General features: G+C 38.2%; 1 protein-coding gene and 1 pseudogene across 1 annotated transcript; one reads left to right on the top strand and one right to left on the bottom strand.

Moving 5' to 3' along the window:
* Positions 1 to 1,424: 1,424 nt before the first annotated feature.
* LOC139984773 (ATP-dependent DNA helicase RecQ-like) lies at positions 1,425 to 5,247 on the bottom strand (annotated as a pseudogene).
* A 1-nt stretch (position 5,248) lies between these two features.
* Positions 5,249 to 15,719, top strand: LOC139984774 (uncharacterized). Its single transcript, XM_071998814.1, has 11 exons — positions 5,249 to 5,585; positions 7,675 to 8,154; positions 8,800 to 8,908; positions 9,034 to 9,254; positions 10,646 to 10,813; positions 11,295 to 11,431; positions 12,686 to 12,791; positions 13,218 to 13,301; positions 14,134 to 14,226; positions 14,748 to 14,825; positions 15,445 to 15,719. The coding sequence occupies exons 2-9, from the start codon at positions 7,681 to 7,683 to the stop codon at positions 14,176 to 14,178; spliced, it is 1,344 nt and encodes a 447-aa protein (XP_071854915.1). The 5' UTR covers positions 5,249 to 5,585; positions 7,675 to 7,680; the 3' UTR covers positions 14,179 to 14,226; positions 14,748 to 14,825; positions 15,445 to 15,719.
* Positions 15,720 to 18,351: the final 2,632 nt, after the last annotated feature.

Below are 18,351 nucleotides of genomic sequence, written 5' to 3'. Positions count from 1 at the left end.
CGAAGTCACCAAAGGTCAATTAATGTTAAAAAACTAGTAGTTTGGGGGAAGAAAATGGGCAAAGAAAAAAATGTTTGAATTTTTATAGATTTTTATGCTATATTCACATCCCACCGATCAAAAATATCAATTGGTTGACCTCCGGGTGACCTTTGTGTGTGAAGTTATGTATACAAGTTCAAAGTTAATTTTTAGACATTTAATGCAATTAAATCCCAATGCCAAGGTGTGATTACAGATACGTATTTTCCGGTTCCACCAGAAATATGCTTCATTTTATATCTATGCACTGTATTCATGATGCAATATACATGGTTTAACATATACAGGCCTACTATTTCTCATTCCAAGACAGAGAGCAGGCCAGTGAGGCCACGAGTCACTTCAGTTTCTAGGTACAGCATCTTGGATTCTCCACATATAACAGTAATATTTATGCAAGTTTTACCAAATGACCTAACACCAAGTGATCCCTACTAGCTCACATCCTTGGCTGTGACTACATAATGACTACATTCCTTTTTGCAAAAGACATGGAAACTTAAATGAAATATCAACCTCTGCATGAAACTGTACTGCAGTTGCCTCGAAATTCATACTCCCTCTACTGATAAAGACAACCTTCCCCCATTTCACAAAAATTAATGAAATGGGGGTGTAGGCGGTTTTACACTATCTAACGCAACGTAGTAGCCAAGAACCTGAAGTATTTTTAAGGGAGGGCCCGAAGAACATGAACTTATAGCATGCTCCTCATGGTGAAACATAATTGCACCTATTAGGTGAATTGAGTGTACTTTTAATAGTAAGAAAGACTAGCGTAGGTTCTTATGAGCAACTAGACCGGTTTCTGCTCTCAACTTTTATAGGAGGAGCTTCATCAGTAGTAAGCCTTTGAATATTTTATATTCGGCATGAGCGTCTCGTTCTCAAAATGCATCTATTTTCTGTGCACGAGTTTTTATCGACTCATGGTGCAACTATAAGAGCATCTAAAAAAGATTTGTGTGAACCTTGAGAGTTAGCTGATTCTTCGTTAGTACGAAACCTTGAGTTAAGAAGTAAATCTTTGAGATTTTGGGCCTTTTTGTAGGCTAGAATCGGTTCTTTTGGAAACAGTTTGGATAAATCCGCGTGTTGCGAGATTAAGTGCCAATGTTTCAAAAGTGCTTTTTTTCAAATGCGTTTTGTAAACCTTTTTGCTTTTTTGTGTAAAGACGAAGCGGATTCTCATTTTTCTTTGTAGGTCTTTCAATGACTTGAGAAGATTACTTCGTTTAGGTTTTTCTGGAATGGCTATGAACTTCAGACCTTTTTCCAGCGCAAAAAACTCTGTATTGGACATGTTTCTGTCTGATAGGTTCTTTACGAACTTTTTTAGTGTTTCTGCTTCTTTTCGAAGATTTTGGGCTTTTGAGTCTTAGCTGTACACAAAATATCTCCGTCGATGTCATTTATATAGGCAACAAACAACAAGGGACCTAATACAGACCCTTGTGGAACCCCACTAGTAACGTTCTGCCAAGAAGAAGAAGCACAGCCTTTAATTACCACCCTCTGTTCCCTATTACCAAGCCAATTCCCCATCCAAGACAGTAAATCCCCTATGACACCCATGATCTTCGGCCTAAGTAAAAGACGCTGGTGGCGAACTTTATCAAAGGCCTTCTGAAAACCTAGTCAATATATAGTCAAAATGCAATAAACAATGCATTATCTAGTCATCCTCAAGGTCAGATAAGCTGAAATCAGCCATATTAACTCTATCATCCAGGATCTCACTCAGTTCTGGAAATACGGACTGATCATCATCTGATCCAACGTCAAGCTCATGGATAATGCTGAAAATTGCTATGGCATGGCTTTCACTAAATGAACACAAATGCTGCTGAATGTAATCTGATCCAGATATGAATGGCAAATGCTGTACGACCTGATCGATCAGCTGGGTGGAGAATCCTGATCCCACCGAATTGTAATTTGCACTGCATCGGAGTAGACAATCTCTGTATTCAAGTAGGGCACATCGGAGCAGTTTCTCATCCTCGGACGTAGCCACACGGATGAGTACAGGAGATGTGACCTTTTGTGACTCATTCGATACAGCAATACTGTCAACTCGGCTCGTTGTTTCCCAGACACTGCACTTGCACTTTGCCTCACATAGATCACAACAGTCATGATGAGGTTCAGTCTCTTTCAGGGCCTGAAACTGCTTCATTAGCAATGCCCTAGGGCAAATAGATGTATTTCTGGCGTAGGATTTCATCGTCTCATCAGCTTGCAGAAGATGAAAAGACTTATAGAAGAGAATGACATGTGATCGCTGTCCATCTCTTCCAGCTCGGCCAATCTCCTGGATGTAGGCTTCAATGTCTTCTGGTATGCCAACATTGAACACTCTCCTCACATGACGTGCGTTGATGCCCATCCCCAATGCATTTGTAGCAATGATCAGCCTGTAGTGTCCATCATCAATAAGTGATTTTAGGACATCATTCTTGATTTCATCTGGAGTTGAGTGGTGGAACATTGCAAAAAGTCGGTTTGCACTAATCCTAGCAGCACCTTCAAAACTATAACCCTCACTGCCTAGCTCACGGGAGAAATACTCGTATACCTCACCACACTCCTTAACTGTTCGACAATAAATTATTGTCAAGTCACTACCTCGCTTCTTCGTCACTATGTCTTCCACCAAAGGTTTGAAGACATGATCAAACTGTTCACTCGGTTCAAGTTTCACCTTCTCCCCATCTATGATTGCCACGGTTGGGATCTTTCGAATTGACAGAAAGAATGTCAAATTCCTCAGGAGAACGTAGACATAATGAATGGTATATCATTCTCCTTGACTTCTTGGTTGCTGTCGCTGTCATGGCCAATATAGGGGTTCCCTCTGGAAGTAAGGTCCTCAGTTCTCCAAGGCGGCCAAATGTCTCCCGGAAAACAGCCTCAGCCTTCTTACGGCCCTGAAGCCCCCTGCAAGAGAATGAATAGGGGAAATGATGCCTTTTTTTAATATTGTTCCATTATCCATGTCAGACAGCCATGGTTGTGATTTCTCAGTTCACATAGTACAGTATATAATCTGCCATTTGCTAATGAGACGACATCACAGCAATATCGGATGCAGTATATATTCAACATGCTACCCAACTACTCCACAGTATTTTAACATCACTGTTTAGCCTGAGAAAATTTCCTTATTGAAAATGGTAAATAGTCAACGTCGACTGGAAATATATACTGTACTACTGTACTCTGCATTTAGGGTAGGGAGGTACTGTACATGAAGGGGCAGGGTTGTCAGAACATTCACCATTTTGTGGCCCTCCTCCCCACAAATTTTGGATGGCAAACATGTGAAAATTGCAAGTATGCTTAGCTTTGTTTGCAGACAACTGCCATCAATAATACCTTTCTAGAGACATGTATGTAATTTGAGTCCATGTAAAATTTTATGATGTGCTATGGCTGGTAAGTCCATTCATATGAGTATTAAACTGCAACATGACTCCTTTTACATACAAACTCTTCAAACTAGGGGAGTCTAAAAATGAAACATCACTGACACTGACGTGAAGAATAAAATGCAATGTTTGGCACCCTCTATGTTCAAGAAGAAAATAGTCACCCACTTTTTGATGACAGTTTTGCAAAATATGGCCAAGATTTGACCAGAGGAGGTTGTTTTAGTGCTGTATCTCTGAGCTAACTGAAACTATCATGTCCTGAAAATGGAAAAATTTACTGCTGTGTATTCTTCAAGTGCATATCTGGGGGTCAGTAGCAATTTTTAAATAACCATATAAACTCGAAAACCGTTTGGAATTTGTGCCTTTTTTTTCCATCGGTTCAGAGGGAAATCTGCTCCTGACATCACCCAGCCATGATTTGCAGGAAATTTGTGGAGTTGACATAGAATAACCCATACCGGAGAGGGGTTTATTGAGTATCAAGCAGAAACTGAATTGCAGTGGGTCGAGGGGGTGATACTCGCAGTTTCTCTGTCAAAATACAGACTGACATCAGGATCTATTGGTCACACAATATCCGATGTACAAACTTACAAAAGCTGCCGCAAGATCTTGTACCAAATGTACATTTACTATCATACCGGTCTTCTCTCCTAATCTTTCCCCCCCCCCCCCCACTGGATATTAAGTATGAATCACGCCCATTTAGACTCACCATTTTGGCACACAATGGACCTCATCAGTCACCAAGCAAATGATCCGTTGTTGAAACTCTGGAGTAAGCAGGACCTCTCTCCAAGTTGTCGAGTTGAGCCATGACTCTGGAGATCCTAAAACAACCTCAAAATGTCCCAGTTTGATCCTCTCATCCTCTGGGGAATTGAGACTTGCTGCACATGGGATCGCATCAGGCTAAGCAGTGGGCTCACAACAATGACGATAGGTTGAGATGGGAAGTGCTGTTGATAGGCCTTGTCATGTTGCCTCAGTTCCTTCACAACACTTGAAACAATCTGGAATGGCAGTGTTTTCCCTGAACCAGTAGGCAGCATAAGAAAGGTATCTTTACCATTTACCACGTTTTCAATACATCTTATCTGTTCTGGCAATAACTGTTCGAAGGAAATGTTGACCGGTACCTTCTCAAGCGTTTTCCTGATGCAGTCATGCAAAAGTTCTTGTGGTACAGGAAAGTAACCCATACTGGCCATATTCATATCTGCGGTGAATTTCAGAAGTCAGATGTGACAAGTGTGTCCGCACTCCACATTTCCAAACAGTTCCATAGACCTCATAATTATCGTATACTGAACAGCGCCTGAGCCTACATCACAATCAGCCACAGACTTTGCCCGCGACACGGGCGGGTATTACTTCTTGCACAGATAACCGCAGACTAGGCCTAGGAATAATAGGATAGGCTACAGGGAATAATCCACATGTGTAACGTTAGACGTATGCTACCTTAACGCACACTCAGTATAGTATCCACTCACTCGTTGAAAAACCCACCAATTTGAGAAATTGTACTGAATGCAAGCTCCAGCTGGCACGAAATCATCGGAAGTTGATAGTGACGGTGACAATTCACAATATTCCAACTCGGTGTTACCAAAAATTCGCGTGAAATTGCCCGAGTTTGGCGACACAGGTCCAGCGATAAATTACAATTACGTGTGCAGAATTATATTCTATAATTAGATGAAAAACGGCAAGCGACTCCTCCCACTGCCGAGTTGATATCATTAATATTCAGTACCATGACAGCTTTTTCCACCCAGTTCGTACGTTTGCAGTAAGGTTAGTAGCGATTAGACATATGTGTATTGATAGGGCAATAACCTTGTAGAAATGTATGAGAAATGTATGTAGAAATGTATGTAGAAATTCCAAGTCAATAGCAATGAGCTGTTTAACCCGTACCCTGGTATTACGCAACAGGTGACATAGTTAATTTACCGAAACTATAGTATAAATATATTTGCTTTACGAATGGTCGAGAATCCCAAGGCAGCCTGACGAAACAAGAACGTACGCTTATTAGGGGGTGTATTGTATCGACCAAATTTTGTGACTTGTTATCTCCTGATTTTGTGAATTGTTGATGTGAGTATGTTATAACTAAACTAGGCCATGCTGTAGCTAGGCCTAATTAAGTTAGGCGTAAATGTTACTTGACTCGCAGTTGCAGAACTAGTTGACTTTAGTTAATTTCCAATTAATCTTTTTGGGCCCCCATTTTTCGGACCAAATTTTTTTTTTGGGGGACTTAATTTTTTGGGCCACAAATTTTTGGGGACCCAATTTTTTTGGGGGACTCAATTTTTTTGGACCAACATTTTTCTGACCTACCTTTTTCGGGGACACAATTTTTTGGACGCAACAAATTTTGTATCAGGAAAAAAGGGCCCAAGGTTTCTTATGACCCAAATAGTGCTTGTGACCCGAAAATAAATTGTTTGTAGTGAAATTTTTGGGACCAAAATCAGTTTGATCCAAAAAAATTTTGCTCCGAAAACATGTTGGTGTGAAATTTTTTTTGGGGGACCCAATTTTTTTTGGGGGACTCAATTTTTTTGGACCAACATTTTTCTGACCTACCTTTTTCGGGGACACAATTGTTTGGATGCAACAAATTTTGCATCAGGAAAAAAGGGCCCAAGGTTTCTTATGACCCAAATAGTGCTTGTGACCCGAAAATAAATTGTTTGTAGTGAAATTTTTGGGACCAAAATCAGTTTGGTCAAAAAAAATTTTGCTCCGAAAACATGTTGGTGTCAAATTTTTTTTTGGGGACCCAATTTTTTTGGGGGGACTCAATTTTTTTGGACCAACATTTTTCTGACCTACCTTTTTCGGGGACACAATTTTTTGGACGCAACAAATTTTGTATCAGGAAAAAAGGGCCCAAGGTTTCTTATGACCCAAATAGTGCTTGTGACCCGAAAATAAATTGTTTGTAGTGAAATTTTTGGGACCAAAATCAGTTTGGTCCAAAAAAATTTTGCTCCGAAAACATGTTGGTGTCAAAAATTTTGGTCCAAAAAAAATTTGGTCATAAAAACATATTGGTCTTAAATAATTTTGGTCCGAAAAAAGTTGGTCCGAAAACATGTTGGTCAACAATTTTGGTCCAAAAAAATTGAGTCCTAAAAACTTTGGGTAAAAAAAATTAGTCCAAAAAAATTGTCGGAACATAGAGACGTCGGAACATAGAGATGTAACCGCCCTGAACGAGTTTCATAAAGTGATGGTTAGGTTAGTTAAGTTTTTAGTTTAGAGACACAAGGATCAGGAAGCCTTACATTAGCTTATTTGAGACCCTATCGATGTTAGAACACTGGCTTATTTCAAGCCTTCACTTTTCAATAGGTGTTAAGAGGATAATTAGACAGCTGAGCGGTGTGAATTCGCTCCCTTTCCTGCTCCCGGGGCGGCCCTTTAATGTCCCCATCCAATAGACGAGAGTGTATACCCCAGCATCTGACCACTTTCTCAATTCATGAGGTAGACAAATGCACCCCTTTCGACATCGCTGCAGTGCAGCCATGACAAACAAAGTTGTTTTGAAACCAAGTGAAGGACAGAAATAAACCCCTTTTCCCAAATTCACAAACCAGAAATACCAAATTTTCCAAAGGAAAAGTTTTTTTTTATTCTTCCCCATATGCTGTAGCATGGAGCTCTGGAAAATTAACCAAATTTTGGGCTTAAGAATAAAGTACTTAATTATCTTCAAATGACATTGGATGTACACTATTAAATGAAGGCCTACAGTCTAACAAACAGAAGTTTCTATTGCCATATTATTATTATGTTAATGTATAGCACCTATTGAGGCATTTCACACAGCAATTCTGCTGAGTTCAATTTTTTTTTCTTGCTTAACCTCCAGGGTTAGTTATCTCTTGGAAATGTGGAGACATTTTGATGGTTATGCAAAGTATTAAAGGTGAGGGGGGGGGGTGGGGGTGTATTAAATTTTGTGTTTAATGGTTTATCCTCAGCTCAAAATGTAGGGCCTGTCCCCCTGTGCCTGGATTTGGTGCCCTACTGTATATGATAATTATGGTGTTGTACAGTTCATGTGAATCACAGTGAAGGAATTCTTCTGGCAACATTTGTTTGAGGGATAGGCAGAACTTGTGCCACCGATGGTTCCAGTGCTAAGTATAATCCTGGTGTCATTTTTCAGGTACATATGTCATACCAAGCAAAGGCCCAACTGGGCAAGCGCCCAGCAAAATTTTCAAGGATGGTCCATGTCACACCAACTGGGCGAGTGAGCATCAAGAAGATCAAGGTTCATTCGAACAGGAACAGGAAGAGGAAGGCAACCTTCCGTGAGCTGTTCAATAGCCTTGTTGATGGTGATTTGGCTCCACAACCCCCAGAGTGCGATGAACCTAGCAGTGCAGAAAGCAGACCACAAGCTACAAGGTCATATGCAGAGAAGAGGCGATCCAGCCAAGAGGAATGGGCTAAACAACGTGAGGAGTTGCTGGCGCAGTATGTGAGGACAGAAGTGCTACCTTCCACTGCAACCTGCAACATTAGTGGTTGTAACTCCTCACCAACCTGTAGATGCAGTGACTGTGGACCAGCAGTCTACTTTTGCATGAAGCATGCAGTGGCTACACACCAGGGAAAGCTCCACCTTCCTAGCTTTTGGAAGGTCTGTTCATTAGTGGTCTAGTTTTAAAGCTCAATTTCTTTTTGGTGGCATATATGTTTTGATCGTGTATTTGGGTGATTCCATAGCCAGTGATATAATGTTTATATGTTTGTCCTTTCAGATGGGAGTGTTGCCCCCCCCCCTCCCTCTGCAAGCCTTTTTTATCATGTACACCACTGTAATGGGCTGTCATGAGGTACACTAATATTGTCCCTCTAGATACGTATACAGTACACTAATAATACGTCTGGTATCAGGCTGTCATGTGATACACTAATATTGCCATTTTCAGTGCTATACTTGTAACTGCAAACTCAACATGCTCTTCAACAAATGGCTAATAATGGAAAATGTTCAAGTAATGACATATAAACACAAAGTCACTGCCATTAATTTCCAAGCACAACTTAAATTGAGCACACATTTTATGCCTATCTCTAAGTGTTTCAAGCTGGTTATGACCATCATTTCAATTATCACCATGCAACTTTGTCGTTCATTTTCAGTATTTTTTTAGAAGTCAAGTATTTCAATTGAGTCAAAAAATGCAATTGACATTCTTAGTCTTCTTTTGATTAAAATGTGTCATGTTTGTAACAATTGAATCTTATTGGCTACTCCTTTTTTTACCTTTTTATTGTAAAGGATGGAAGTTTCTCTCCAGCCTTCATCAAACAGGAGCCATGGGAGCCTCATGCACTGCACCAATGCAGCTCCCAGAAGGAGCGTCCAATTGTTGTTGTAGACATTAAAGGTAATACTTAATTCCACTGTTTACATTCTTCAGGTTAATAATTTGTTTGAAAAGTTTGTCTTTATGGTTGGCTACATATGCCATATATATATACAGTTTTTGTCTTTGTGTCCATTTACTGACAGGACGACAGCACTGTGTCCCAATTAAATTGTGTGGCTGCTGGACAGACACAAAGCAACTTGTGTCCATGAGGTTATGGCCAGGAACACCAACCAGACCAGAGGTAGCTTTCCATTGGGACCTTATGTGTTGGTTGAGGGTAATGTCACTGGAGTGTCACATTTCCCTGAAAAGCCTGTGTGATGCTCTGTTCTGGATACCACCACCATGTTTACCATCTCTGGTAATGTAATACTTTTTGGTATTTATTTATGTATGTATGCGTGTGTTTATGCGTGTGTGTATGGGTGTGTGTATGCTTGTTTGTGTCATTAAGAAGCTAATTCTTGATTTGCCTCATTGATGACAAAAAGATAAATGCTTTCTGTTATCAGCATTGGTTTATTGTTATGTTATATGTTTTGTGACCGTGTTCAAAAAGGGGTATGATGTACTTGTGCTGCTGAGGGAATCATAACCCTCACCTATTTATGGCCTCTGCATTACATTGTCAATTCTGCAGTGTAAGTCATTGACACAACTCACTATATTCCATGCATGTTGATTTAACATACATGTTTTTTTATGTAAACTGGCATACATACAGGCGAGACTTACAGATGAGACACAATCTGAATCCTACTTTAATCTATATCTCATGTTGCATGATATGTTCTGCACGGTCAGTGATCGATATCTCTTTGGCCAAACAATGATACAAACTTGTGGCCATGTTTAGTCAGCAATACCATGGTAGACTGTTTTTTTTTTTGTACATTTAAATATTGTGTCCATCAGTGAATAATGTCTTATGATTTTGGATAGAGGCAAAAGATACTTTGAATAAACACAGTCTCTGGTTGTTTCTTTAAAAGAATTTACAATCCCTCTTGTACTAGAAAAATTGTGAATTTAATTGTCAATCAATACACATATGCAGGTGAAGAATCCATACTCAATGCTGTCACGAGACTGCTTTGCTGAGTTTAAGTTCCTGTTGAGCCAGATTGACAGCCAACAGTTTTTAGATGCAAGCAATCCAGCATGTCCAAAGGTATGGCTAGCTCTCAATTGTCAGAAAGTTTTAAGTGTTTTGTATGAGGGTCCAATCTTTTCGGTGCCTTTTATGTTACTTCTTTTTATTGTTATCTCTTCCCATTCTGATGTGATACACAACCAATCTGTACAGTTCATTGGCAGAGAATGTCATCTGGTGTTCAATTTCATGTTCAAGGGAGGATATAATTGTAAAATTTGTGTAATCTATGAGATATGTTCTTAAACCATGATTTTATAGCTAGTGACTTGTTTGTACAAGCTGTGTACACCAGGCACACATTTGTATTTAAGGGTGCCACATGTGATCGCACTTGATCACACAAAATCATGTTGTATCTGAAATAAAAAATTAACTAAAGAACTATGGATGAGAAAAATGCTTTAATTCAAAAGGTAAACTGGTTTATGGTGGACATCATTGGCCCTGCTCAGCCATATTTGGAAAGAAAATGCATCTTACAAGAAATTCACAGCTCTTTTTCCCCTATTGTTATTACTATCACAAGCAGTTTGTCATAGAAAACTGAAAATACAAAATCTCATATGCAAGTCTCATTTCTCTGTTTTCACCCAAAGACAGGAGGGAGGAGGATAGTAAGCCTCGATGGAATGTTTGGGCTGAAGCGGTGGAAGAAGTCTGGCGAGAGTTACTCCCCACCAAGATATAATGAAACTTTTTTTATAAATCAATCTGAAGTTGACACTTTCCTTAAAGGATACAAGCAGGCTAAAACCACAGAACAAGTAAGTCAGTTTACTATCACTGTGTTTCACCGTGAACAATGAGATGTACATCTATAAATCTGCATAGCATATATGCACTGCGTGATGTTTAAGGATGTTTATTGATTCCAGGGTGCATGCATTTTTCACATTTTAGTTAACTTTAGGATAACTTTGTTGAATGATTGCATTGCCTGGTAATAATCAGAATCTGTGCTGATGATACGATCCTGATTTGCAGCATCTCTCAGGTGTAAGTTGATGAAAGCATTCAATTTGATAAGGCAATCCATGTTACATGACTTACTATATCCACCAACAAAAGTCTCAAACCCAACCACTCAACAGAGAGAATCATGGACTCTGCTGCAAAGGATGCATCAGACGTTGTTAGTACTACATATTGGAATACGATCTAAGTTAGTATTCTCATCTTCTTTAAATCAAATTGATAGTCTAATGAACCCATCATGTGTATTATCATTTCTTTCTTAATATGCAGAACTGCAGCTCATTCCAGGCTGGAAGCCTGATCCACACAGACAAAACTTCTGGACAGATAGATGAGACAGGTCTATTTGGTGCTGTGTGTCGGCATGAAATGACTCTTTTCTTTTTTAATTTGAAGCAAGGCGAGCAGTAAGTTTATCTGTATCTCTTGAAGCAGATTCTTGAACATGATTTGTTGATGACCTGAATGACATTGAACAACTCCAAACTATATCTGCTAGTGCTATTGAAGATACTTGGAGATATATGTGCCAGCTGTGCCTTGTTTATATTAGGTACACATGAATCTTCACCGGGGAAAACTGGGGTGTCTCCATTGTTTCATGTCCTATATAGCTTATAACTTTTCTCTACATTTAATAATTGTTTCTAAGTCAGTATAGAAATATCAATTCATCAAACCATGAATACAGCAATCCCCTTCAGTAGGCACAAACTTAATGCTCATGAAAAATGATTGTGACATTATGTCAAAGTTTGATGAAAACTAGATCAAATGTGACATTCTTCTGAAATTTTTAAGTATAAAAGAAGACACAACCAATGTGTGTGTAGCTCATGCCAGCAAGTGTGCTAATTAATCTATTGCGATGGCTGTCCACTAAGTACAAAATTGTAACCAAATTGATAAAATACAAAATAGAATGTTGGGTCATCTGAGAACTTGATCACAATGCTGATCAGATGAGAGGCTGTTGAATGTTTGAATGAATTCCATGTCAAACTTAAAGAACATCATATCATAACAAACACAAAAAAGTATCTTCTCACACAGTTTAAATGGGACAATGTTGATAGTTAATTGTTATGACAGTATCCACAGCAACTTAAGTGTTAAGGGCCATGTATGGGTTGGTGAATTTATTGAAAACACACATTGCAGATTCTCCTCGTACAAATTCTATATTCGAGTCTGTCATGATAATGCTTGTATAGTACTTCCGTGAGGGTGTTCAGGAAGTGTGGGATTATGTCATTATCTAAAGATCATTAGAGGTCATTGTCTGAAGAAAGGCCATGAAGATGCATCTTCTCCAACAGATTGCATGTTCTATCATTGAGGGGTGGTTTGTCATTAAATGCTGTGGTAGTCACTGTAAATTTTGTTTGGGAATATGGAGTAGACATTCTTAAATGGGTCATGCTTTGGTCATATTGCATGGAAAAAGAAGTATTTTTCCCTGAAGATGATAGGGATACATTAATGTTGCTCAAATATAATAATGCTACAACAGCTGAACTCATTTAATGGTGGAGTGAAATGAGTATTGCACCATTGATGCTCTTTTAGGTACTCATGCATTGTTGATTTTGTGTTTCCACAACACAGGACGATAATCATATTTCATGAAAGTACATTGTTCCAATATGTTTGTTTCTTAGAATTGGAAATGCTGTGTACCTCATCCGTCATTTGATAGCTGAGTCCCCAACAACAAAACACTACGTGCTCTATGATATTGCATGCATGTTGGCAGCCCACCTGAAGGTAATTTTCATAATATCTTTAGCACAAATGGACAGCATGCTGGCACACTATTGAGTGTCTGTCATAACAGTACTGCATTGCTAACTATTTTGTATTTATATATTGTATTGCTAACTTGAGACTGACACATACCAATGGACTCGCAAAACCAGTCGTCATTGAATTATAGGCTTAATTTTGGATCAGTGGTATATATGGATAAAATCTACTCAGAGGTGTTTAAATTATACTATTCCAAATATGCATGCATGCTCAGATGGAAGTTGATGAAATGTTCACCAAATGATAGGGATTGTATACATGTCATTAGTTTTATGGCATATGTGGAATGCTGTAAGAATAATGTCTGAGCTATGCACAACACAATGGTGCTCTAGTTTGTCTTTTTGGTGTAAAATGACATGCCTTTCCTTTTTCTTTTCACAGAAGACTGGGCAAACTGAGCTCCTTTCAAAAATTGCTCTTGCAGTGCCTGCCTTTCACATTTATGGCCACAAACCGTCATGCCAGGTAATAAGAGCTGATGAGTTTACCATAAATTTAACTAGTGTACTGTAGGCTGCTAGAGTGAATTAATTTGATTGTGAAAAATATTTTTAGTGAAAGAAATGCACTGTATATCACACAAAAAAGCTATATCACATGATTGGTTTATCATTCCTGGTTGTATAAGTCATTATTGTATATAAGAAACTGTAAAATGGTTAGAAGCAAAAGTTAAAATATATGACTATATGATTGTGTTCTTGTAGATTAGTTTCTATATTTAATCTTGGTGCTTTTAAGAGAAATTGTCACAAATCTCATCTCGATGATTCCACCTCTGATCTGGAACCACTTTCAGGAGAATACAAATATTCTCTGTGACCATTCTTTCTCTTTTTTTCTTAATTCTCATTAAAACTTGAACAAAGAATGCAAGTGAAACTTTGGTATCTTATACTGTACAGTGCCATTCGTGGGCCTGACTAATACAGTTGTGGCTTCATCATTGCAGTACATACAAGGTATAAAAGCCATCCCACAGTGACAATTGCAAATATTTGGAACATTTCAAATTCGACATAAGTTCATATTCAGTCCAATTGTCACAAATGTAAACAAAATATTCAGTGAACAATTTAAAGTGATCAAAACCCTTTTTTCACTGAAATTAGATTAAAATTTCTTGTGATGATGAAGGTCCTGCATATTTTCTTGAGTTATGTTTGCGATGATGTTGATGGGCGTAGTGGGCGGCAATTTGGAAATCTAAATGGTTCCACATTTCTATGATAGCACAATAGGCAGATGGTGCATCCTGATCTAATAAGATATTTGTTGGCCATTTGTTTCATTTCAGGTAACATTATCTTGCAAAGAAGTAAACGTGCTGAGGAGTCACTGAAAACTTCTAAGAAGGAACTGGCTGATGCATTATCCAACCAAACCCATGGTGAGTACATATATATATATATATAGATTTATATATATTTATATAGATACACACACACAAACACGCACACATGTTTGTATTACATTCCAACCGAGGACCCCATTGTATTTACCATTGTTCAAATCCACGTACAGTATACCCTAACCTTAACAATACCCCATACGATAGAATTCTTCCGAGGACGTGGTGATTCTTTAGAAATCACAACAGAGGACCTGTAGGGATGTTTCTAAATCATGATGTTTAGAAGGATCTCCTGCATGGGTGTTAAAGGAATTCAAAGATAAAGGTCATCTGTGTGACATATGGGTCATTTCAGAAAAATGCTTAAATTACTTGTTGAAATGGAATTGATCCTGTTCTGACCCAGTTGTTATTGAATGATATGAAATGTATTTTGCCAGTGCCATACTTGGTATTATCTTTAATTGCATCATTGCTAATTGCATCATTGATGGTCTGGTTTTGATAAATATCACTGCACTATTATTTACAAGTACCTGTTGCCCTTTATTTGGTAGCGCTCTCACCAATCACAGAAGATGATATCAAGCAATGGATCACAGAGAAGTCAACACCATCCTCTGTTCAGGCCTTGGGTAATCAACCATATTTAAGTTCTTTATTACAAAATTTTTACTTGTAAATTTTTGTGTATTTCACTGATTGTTCTGATCCCTAGCTTGTTGACTCATCGCAGCACAATTTGGAATGAACATGGCCTGTTGATCTCTGATAGCCCTATTCTATATATCTGTTTTACAAGTTGAGACCTAATGAGTTGGCATAGTGGCCAATTGTATAGTTTTGGGCCTAAATCAACAGACTTTGTCATGGTGGGAACAATGGATCAAGTGTATATGCCTACGGCTTTAGTCCTCCACTGAAAAAGTGTATGGATGCTTATTGCAAATTACCCCAAATGAGGTAGCAATTGAGAATTAAAGTTCCAAGATAATATTTGCAAACTTCAATGGTGAAGGTATAAGCCAAGGCCTATTAGAAAAACTGCTCAAATGAATGCATACAGTAAATGTAGTCATATGCTAGTTTAGGACATTTTGGGTAGTATGATAATGACACCAAGGATTTCACCTCTTGCATTTTGTAATATTGAGAAACTCTTTTCCTGATATGCTGTACTTGGGGCAAATGCCTTTTAACTGTTGCGCATGCCATGGCTGTGTATATCTAACTCGAATATCAATTCTTTTCCAGCAACTGGCCACAATCTAACCCCACAAGAAACTTATGCCATCCATCTCCGTACATATTATAACCTCTGGTAAGTTAGAATCTTCATATTAATGCAATGCATGCAACAATTTGATACTTTCTAAGATACTAAATTAGGTCCAGTATAGTCAGTCATAAAGGATTTGAATGGTATATTAAAAGTCAATTAATAGTCTACCCCTCATGCCAAATGCTGCTGGAAGTTGCTTTGATGAAAAAATGTTGATTTATGATAATTAACGTATTCTTCCAATTCATCACTTTTTTTTTGTACACATAGCAAAACAATTCCACCAGTAAGCTGTTATGTATAGTATGCGTGTGCGTGCCAGTATGTGTTTGTTGTGTCTGGGTTTTTTTTGGTGCATATATGTATGTAGTTCTTTGCTGCTGTTGTTTTTGGTTTGGATCAATAATCACTAAAAGTAACAAGAGTTGTAATTTGATAATCATGAAAACCAAAAATTTAAATTTCAAAGTTGGTTTGTATATATTCCTTGTGAGTACTGTAAAATAAGACACAACTTGTTTGTATATGTCCCTTGTGAGTACTGTAAATGAAATGCAACTTGTTTTTATTTTTTATTGATTGGAAACAGAAATGACAATTTCACATAAGTTTAAATGGTGACACTGTGTCAATGTGTTGTATAAACAATACTTGTGCCTGGCTGCAGCAAGCATATATTGTACATTTCAACTCGCTGTCAACTGTGAGCATGATGCAGATGTTGCTTGTTATACACGTGTTGGCTGCACTAGTTGTCACCTTGTATTCACAGGAGGTATTGAAATTACAGCGCTTCTCGCACATTCCCCAAAACATGTTGAATCTGATACAAAACTACCAATTACAGCAAGTTCATGACTGAAATGGGTCTGAAATGTTCCCTCTTCATGCTTCACAAGATGCATCACACTGTATGTTTTTATTTAACAGTGCTTCCTCTTACTTATACTGTTTTTCCTTTCCACCACTCCAAAAAAAAAAATAATGACATGTGAGCATAGAAAAAAAAACTATAATTAAGAGTCATATCATGATGTGAACATTTGTGATTATCGATGAAAACTACTTGTGAAAACCAGCAACAGTCCAATGTTGGGTTAGTTTTTGGTCTATAAAATCCCACTTTTTTCCTGTTTTATTTATAATTTTGGTCCTACTTGTGTCTTATGTTTACACCTGTGTCCACTTGAAAGCATGCACTAATGGAAAGTTATGAATTTTACCTATGGGGCATACCTCGAATAAATGTGATAGTAAATATGGAAGTAGAAAATGACAATTGTTTCTATTTCAACTCTATAGATGGACAGAAAATAGCCAAACGCCTCTGCATACAGGTGAAGACTGTATCATCAAAACTGAAGAAAGCAGTGGCATCATACTATAGCAACACCACCGAATTGCCATCCATAGATTTCCCAAATACCATTATAGTAGAAGAGGCCTTTGATGTAAAATCCAGGTTCTGGGAATGTCTATTCCCAAACCGATGCCCTACTGACAGCTACATCCCTGTACATGTGAAGCGAATCCTGACTGATGCTTTGCACAGGGTGCAGCACAGTGAAGATGAAGTGGCCATGCTGAAGGCTGAAATGCTACAACTGCATGACAGTCTCAATTCAAAGTGGCAGCACATTAATGAGACCTTAAAGAAGGATTCTCTCAGTGCAGGTGAGAGATCCATATTAGGTTTGCAATTAAGTAAAGCACACCATGATCTATACATGGTGTGCTCCCTATTCAAGGACAAGGTAGCTATTCCACCCATGGATGAACCTACAATAGTTCCATCTGTGTCATGGGTCAGGAATTGCGAGGTCTCTGAAGAAATGGACATGCCCATCATCAATGCAGAAGACGATGATGACACAGCCCCCTGGATGAGCTTATTGAAGCAATAGAGGATGATACTTTGTCAGATGATGAATTATCATCCTTATAATTGTGGATCACACATTCTGTGTTTGGAAATCTACCCCTTTAGTTACGCTTCCATTCATTTTCTACACTGCTCACTTCTTTACCTTTCAATGTTATTAGTCTATAAATTTAGGAGTACAATAAAGTTATTTGGCCATAGTTTTGGGTACTTATGTGTTGACTGACCTACATACAAATATACGGATTGAAAGAAAGGCTGTGCAAGTGGCTTTTTCACACTCCTTTCCTTTGTTATGCTTGGTATTGATTATGTAACACACAGAGACTAATAACCTTGAGATGTAAAGAAGTGGGCAGTGGCAAAAAATGAATGGCAGTCTTATTAAAAGTGTGGATTTCTTTAAAGCAGCATTTTCGTTTGGTCGCCGTTTTCTACTTTCTTGTCCATCGAGTTTTTTACATATAACAATTACAAAAGAACAAACTAAGATATTAGCCAAGTTTTTCCATGCCAACAACGTTAATTGGCCAGTAATTAAGGATATTTGCAGATAATGAGAAAATTGTCCACGACAAAGCCCACGCTTAAAATTAACCGCATACGGTTCCCCCAAACCCACCAGTTTGAATTCAACCAATCAGAGATGCAGGTTTAGTTATGAGCCGTTGCTAAAAATAGATTAAAGTCTTTGCGTTGGTACAACCAGGGAGTTGTTATGGAACTCCCTGGTGAAACTGCCATATAGACTGTAAACAAATCAAGCATGGTGTTATATTACGCATTGGTCAATGACGTTCATAGTGTTTAAATATTCATATTATGGCCGAGGTTTATTGGGATCCCAATGGAAAATATCTTGGAGATAAACAAACTTGAAAGTTTTTTCGACTTTTATGCCCCCATTTGAAGTGAGGTTTAATTAGATAAGCTAGTTATTTATGTCGTTATGGCATAGTGGAGTCAGTGAGGTTAAGAAAAATCATAGAAAAGGACG

The sequence above is a fragment of the Apostichopus japonicus genome, chromosome 17, assembly GCF_037975245.1.
Source record: "Apostichopus japonicus isolate 1M-3 chromosome 17, ASM3797524v1, whole genome shotgun sequence".
Classification (NCBI taxonomy): Eukaryota; Metazoa; Echinodermata; class Holothuroidea; order Aspidochirotida; family Stichopodidae; genus Apostichopus; species Apostichopus japonicus.
This window is presented reverse-complemented; position numbering and strand designations above follow the sequence as displayed.